Below are 6,033 nucleotides of genomic sequence, written 5' to 3' on the forward strand. Positions count from 1 at the left end.
TCTATCAGTATTCTAGTGTTTACCAGCTGTCTCGTGACTTCAAATTCTAGGTCCAGATATTGTTCTCTGGGTAGTTCTTATGGGCACCACCACGTGGTGCCCATAAGAACTTTCTGGCTAAATCATAAGTCTACTAAGGCAAGAACAAGGCTTTTGTTTTACTGGCAATATTCTGGCTATACTCTGGGCCCATTGCTAGATTGTCAGATCTGAGAATCTCAGAGGGTTCCTTTGTAATATGTCCTGAAGAAATGTTAAGTGACTCAATTAAAACACAAGTCTCAAAATATTGATACAGTCTTTCTTTCTTCTGTTCTCCCATCTTTTACAAAGTGATAAAATTTTTTTGCTGCTATAATATCATATGATGAGGCTTCCCAGGTGGTGCTAGTGATAAAGAACCTGCCTGCCAGTGCAGGAGGTGTAAAAGTCCTGGTTCGATCCCTGGTTCAGGAAAATCCCCCAGAGGAGGGCATGGCAACCCACTCCAGTATTCTTGCCTGGAGAATCCCATGGACAGAGGAGCCTGGCGGGCTACAGTCCATAGGGCTGCAAAGAGTCAGAAATGACTAATGCAACTTAGCATGCACACATGCAGTATCATATGATATTGGCCTCTTTCCTTTCTTTGGGGTCTGAATGAAGTAGGACGTGGAGGGTAGAGGTGGTACCTTGAAGACAGGGTGCAGCCCTGGGAGGCACCTCATGGTGGCCACAGCGATGACCTCAGCCAGCAGATGGGTGTTGAGCAGATGGTATTGGAGCTGATGCAGTTGGAAATCTGAATTTCGGACCCAGGTCTTTGCCAGGAGCCAGGCAAGTGGAGGATCCGAGGGCAGGAACAATGGGGGGGTCGGGGAGATGGGGCTGGGAGGCTGGATCTGGGAAAAAGAAATTAAGCCTTCATTTAATTCCCACTTTATGTGTGACCTTATGGTCAGCCATCTTGGGGAAACAGATGAGTAAGTACGATTTTTGCCATCCAGGAGGTTGTAATCTAGAGGATTAGGAGGAGGAAGAATGAGGCCCCTTCCACCCTGCGTCTCACTGTTGTGGCACCGTGCACCCATCGTGGTCTTCAGGGTGAATGCAGGGGATCTGAAGCAGGGAGTCCAGTGAGGAGGTCCTGATGGTGGTTTGGGAGAAATGTGATGGGGGTCTGAGTTATGGTGGGGGATGGAAGGGGAAGCTGGGTGTATGAGATAATTGACAGGGTTTGTTAAACTGACTATTGAGAACAGTGGGAGAAAAGAGAGTGGACTGAGGGATTAATTAGTGACTCTTAAAATGTGTTCCCAGTCTTGAAGCATCCACGTCACTTTGGAATTTAGAAAAGCAAATTCTCGGTCCCCATCCCAGATGGACTGTATCAGAAAGTTTCAGGCTGGGACCCAGCAAACTGTGTTTTAACAAGTCCTCTAGGTCATTCTGAGGCACACTGCAGTTCAAGAACCACTGGGTATAGGATGAGAACTCCAAAAGGCCATTATGACTCTTGAACAAGTCCTTCCAGTTGGGCGAGTCAGGAAAAACCGGGCTGTAAGCAGAGTGACATGAGGACAGGTCTCACTGTGTGAGGATGGAGCTTGGGAGCCAAGAACCAGGGGGCTGGGTCATCAGGTGCAGAGGTGGAGGTGAACAGCAGCAGAGTTGGGAGGGGGTGCCTGGGGCACCTCACCTGGATGACCATGGGTAGCAGCTTCCCACTGGGGTCCATCTTGAGCATGACGAGGGGGGCAGCCAGGTACTGCTTCTCTCCTCGGATCACATTGGCTGGAATTCCGTCCAGGAGGATGAAATCAGCCTCAAACAGGGAACCGTTCTGGGGAAAGGAGGAATGTATCCATCCTTTGAGTTTAAAGTCTAACCCAAGAGGGCAGGGGCAAAGGGGGAAGACATTTCAAGACATTTATCTTGATTCTTGCCATCATCCTGTGTCAGTTACGGAGTCTTATTGGCAGAACCAGAGCATCTGGCCTGATTCCTCTCATTTTAAGTGACAAACAGCCTAATGAAGGTAGATGTCTTGTGCAGGTCCGGTTTCAGAACGGGTCTGCCCAGTCCAGTGTGCACACTGGCCCCTTGTCCAGATGGCCAGGCCCCTACCCCACCATCCTGCAGTGATCTGCTTCCTGTGTTCAGCTGTCACCAGCTCAGCAAACGCTCTTTCACTCCTCCAAAACTCACCTCCTGTGTCAAGGCATCTGCAGAGGTTGCCCTGCCAGCACTGCTGCCCAGTCCAGTGCACACATGCCCATGACATGCTCACATCTGGCCTTGCTCATCATCCTCATATTGCAGCTCACCTCCTCCAAACCCAAGTAACCTCCACAGTTCTCCCCCACAGTTCTACCCCCCTGATGGCACATTTTCCATCTTTCTTCCTCCCTTTGGACACTGGTGTCCAGGGCACTGATGTCAACCAGGAGACGACATTGTCCCTTGTAACACCACTGGCCCTGTCTGTGCCCTGGGGCTCCATCCTGTTTCTCCTCCATGCTGGGAGCTCCTCAGAGTTTTCCCTACATACTGTATCACCTCTAGTTTTTTCCAGCACTGGAGTCTGGACCAAGTGTTACCACAGCCTCCCTTCCTCAACTCATCTTTGGTCCTTCCCCTTCACCACTTCTGGCTGCACTGCCAAGGTGAGAACAGCGCAGGGTGGGAGGGATACCTGGAGTTCTCTCTCCAGCTGGGCCCGTAGCTCCTCCATCCCCGAGGGCAGCACCAGCCGGGAGGGCAGAGAGGTGCAGCGTCTCAACAGCATGGGGTTGGCGCCATTGAGAAACTGGTAGCCGAACAACTCATCGTCCCGCCAGCACTGGTGAACCTTCTCTGTGGGGTCAGGATGGAGTGGAGTGGAGGAGGAGGTTTACACGGTCGGGATGTCCCTCCTCCAGGCCCTACCCCAGCAATGTAGGCATGTGACCACCCCATATCCAGTCCCTATCTTTTCATCTTGAGGCCTCTGAGAAATGACCCAGCACAATATAGTCTCATCTGTGAAACACTTATGAGGGACTGTGGAGTGTGAAGGTCGGGACACCAAGAGAGGCCATCAACAGGTTATAGAGACATGGGGAACCACTGACCAGCCAGGGGGCTCTTCTGGCCCCAGAAGATGAGGTCAAAATCCTCCAGACTGGTCCAGGAGCTCAGGAGGGTGTAAACACGTTTGAGGACCATCTCCAGAGCCCTAGAACAGGAATCAGGGCATGAACCCACTTGCCCATCCCTCAGCCCCTCACCATCTACCACCATTTTTTAGACCTCCCGGCCCTTTCGCCACTCTGAATTCCAAGCCTGTTCTCACCCCGCCTTCAGTGTCCACTCAAAGTCCAGCCTCTTCTCCTCGTGGAATCTCATATTTGCAGGTAGATCGTCTTCAGAGCCTGCAGCTATTGTCAGAGGTAACCCTTCCTTCCAGGTGGCCCAGCTAGGAAATGGGGACAAGGCTTCAGGAAGGGTGCCCAGGTCAGTAGTGGGGGTGGGGTCAGGGAAGGGGGATACCACTGAGAGGCCCTGTGGGTGGGTGGTCACCGGTATATCTTATGTCTTTCTTTCAGCTCCTTATCTCGATGTCTCTGGAACACGTCCAATGCATTGTTTCCTGCCAGGCGGGCTGTGGAGATGTTAAGACAATTGGCCACAGTCTTTGTGGTCCTGGGCTCTCCCCCGCTTGTCTTCATCTTCCTTTCAGCAGTCATGGGCCCTGCTCTGTTGCTTTTATCTCTGGCCTTGCATCACTCCATTGATTTCTGAGACACATTTACTTTGTCATTGCCAACTGTGTACTCTGGGTTTTGTTAATCTCAACCCTCATCTCTTGCCTTGAGACAGTCTCACGTTTGACATCTTTTCTCGTCCATTAACTCGCCTTTCCCCACTTGATCCTATTTCATCAGTATCTATTGTTGGAAAAATCACTGTAATTAAGGTGATAAAGTCTTGTGAATCCCTTGCAGTCCAGTGGTTAAGACTCTGCAAGTCCATTGCAGGGGGCACAGGTTCAATCCCTGGTTGGGGAACTAAAATCCCACATGCTGAGCAGTGTAGCCAAAAAAAAAAAAAGGCAGGGGGTTAAGTCTTAGTCACCCATATGCCCTTACCTGTTTTCTTCTGTATATTGCCTTGGTTAATTTCATATGTGCTGAACCTCACCTACCACACCTCAGCCGTCTTTGGAAAGCTATGAGGAACAGCTCTTTGCTTGCTTTCTCTGATTTCACTCTGTTGAGACCCTCAGAGTCTATTATCACCTTGTTCCTGCTCTTAGCTGCATATTTACTCACCGGTGTCAAAGTGATGTCTTTCTATCCTTACTTGCCCTGGCCTGCATTTTCCTCTGTGATCATCTCTCTTACTATTTCCCATGGTAATAGATTCTGTATTGGCTGTCCTCATTCACCCCCACCCGCTGTCAGTGTGCACCCTGTCCCTCATGGTTTGCTTCCATGTTTTTCCAACCAAACCAGCTCTCCAAGTCACATTGTTTATTATTTCCCATAGCTGTCTCCTCTCAGGGTTGCCTCCATCCACTATTCCACATGCTGCCTGTACCTGCCCTGCCCCAACTCGTTCTTCATCCCATACAGATCTCCTTTCTGCTTTTACTTCGGCACTTCTGTTTCCCATCATTGCTGCGACTCCCATCCCCTGCCCTCATCTTCTTGGAGGGTGGGATCTACACCTGAACTTATGTCCCTGTCCAGCTCCACTTGCAGCCTTTTTTTTCCTGTGTATAAATTTGGCATTTTATAACTTTCCAGTGTCCTGCCTTCTCCACACTTGCTGAACGCTCACTTTCCTCAAGGCCCTCTGACCTTCCTCAGCTCCCCATCCCACCCTTTACCATCTGTTCTCCAGGACCGTGCACCCCTCCTTCCGACACTGCCCCTCACCGGTGGCCTCTGGCAGGCACAGCACGCCGTCACCCTGCACCCAGCGGTAGCACGGGAACGCGGCCTCCTCGCAGGCTCCAGGGCCCCGCACCGTGATGCGGTCGCAGAACCACGCGTCCTCCACCAGGGAGTGGTGTTTGCGCAACTTCACGAACTGCAACGGCCCCAGGTCCTCCGGAACTTCGTGTTCAAACTCCTCCTTCTGTGGGACCAGAACCCAGAGACAGTAGCAGGGTTCCAGGAAAGGCCGTTTTGCCGGGGTGGGTGGGGGGTAAGTAATGCGGTGGAGATAAGAGAGGAGGGGACCTTTGTGTAGCCTCGGTTGGCCAGGCCTCTAAATACAGCATTCCTCGTTCTGCCTCCGGACGCTTGCGCGGTGGGTCTCACCCCTATCGCACCGGCAGAATGAGGGAGCCCGGCGCGTGGCCCGCAGTGTCTTGAATTGATGTCCTAGCATCAGCACCTCAATCGGTCATTTATCTGAGCTCCCCCCGCGCCCTCCTTACTAGGAGCATCCCGCTTGACTTCAGATCCTATACTGACACTGGCACGGGTCACTGGAAGGAGTTGGAAGCTGTGAGGACGTCGGGGAGGGAGAAGGGTGTGCACCCTGCCTGGACCCTGGCTCCCGATCCTCTCCGCCCAGGCACCGGCGGCCCAACACCTGAAAGCCCCAGAGGACATGGTCCTGCCGTCGTTTCGCCCCCCTATCCCGCCCCCACGCCGGCCTCCCGCGTCCCAGCTCGCCCGCTGACCTGGCCCCGCGCCGGCCGCAGCTGCAGCTCCAGCTCCGTTTCCCCGCGCGCCCCGACCAGCCACAGCTGCACGCGGTTGTGCGAGCCGGCGAAGAGCGAGGCCCCGGTGGCCACGAGGATGCGGTAGCGGCCCATGGCCACCCCGGCTGCTGAAGCGAGGGGAGCCGGGTCCGTGCGCGCTTCTCGAGGCCGCCCGGGGCCGCCGGCAGGTGTCGAGGAGCCTCAGGGCCGGTCCCGGGCCTTTAAAGATGGGCCCGTGTCCCCGCCCTCCTCACCACATTCAGGCGTTCCCAGTCTCCGCCCCAGACTAGCCCGAACCTGCGAGCCGCCGAAGAGCCGGCTGTGGGGAAGAGCCGCGCCTCCCGGCGGCTCGCAGG

The 6,033-nt window shown here is 53.7% G+C and overlaps 1 protein-coding gene and 1 long non-coding RNA gene across 4 annotated transcripts in view; one reads left to right on the forward strand and one right to left on the reverse strand.

Moving 5' to 3' along the window:
• Nucleotides 1-5,791, reverse strand: part of ALOX12 (arachidonate 12-lipoxygenase) — a 13,014-nt gene extending 7,223 nt beyond the window's left edge. Inside the window, exons 1-8 of the mRNA XM_010847371.1 lie at nt 5,657-5,791; nt 4,902-5,103; nt 3,541-3,622; nt 3,314-3,436; nt 3,093-3,196; nt 2,675-2,835; nt 1,679-1,822; nt 672-881 (exon numbers count right to left, since the gene is read on the reverse strand). Of these exons, the coding sequence (XP_010845673.1) occupies nt 672-881; nt 1,679-1,822; nt 2,675-2,835; nt 3,093-3,196; nt 3,314-3,436; nt 3,541-3,622; nt 4,902-5,103; nt 5,657-5,791 (1,161 nt within the window). The remainder of the gene's footprint in view (nt 1-671; nt 882-1,678; nt 1,823-2,674; nt 2,836-3,092; nt 3,197-3,313; nt 3,437-3,540; nt 3,623-4,901; nt 5,104-5,656) is intronic.
• The window catches only part of LOC104993950, a 109,905-nt gene that overhangs the window by 9,463 nt on the left and 94,409 nt on the right, over nt 1-6,033 (forward strand). The window contains exon 3 of one of the 3 annotated variants that reach the window (XR_825897.1): nt 4,867-4,989. The exons of the other annotated variants lie outside the window; for them this stretch is intronic. This is a non-coding gene — a long non-coding RNA (uncharacterized LOC104993950). Of the gene's footprint in view, nt 1-4,866; nt 4,990-6,033 lie in introns of those variants that run through there. 3 annotated transcript variants of the gene reach the window in all.

Source organism: Bison bison, unplaced genomic scaffold (assembly GCF_000754665.1).
Source record: "Bison bison bison isolate TAMUID 2011002044 unplaced genomic scaffold, Bison_UMD1.0 scf7180017864249, whole genome shotgun sequence".
Classification (NCBI taxonomy): domain Eukaryota; kingdom Metazoa; phylum Chordata; class Mammalia; order Artiodactyla; family Bovidae; genus Bison; species Bison bison.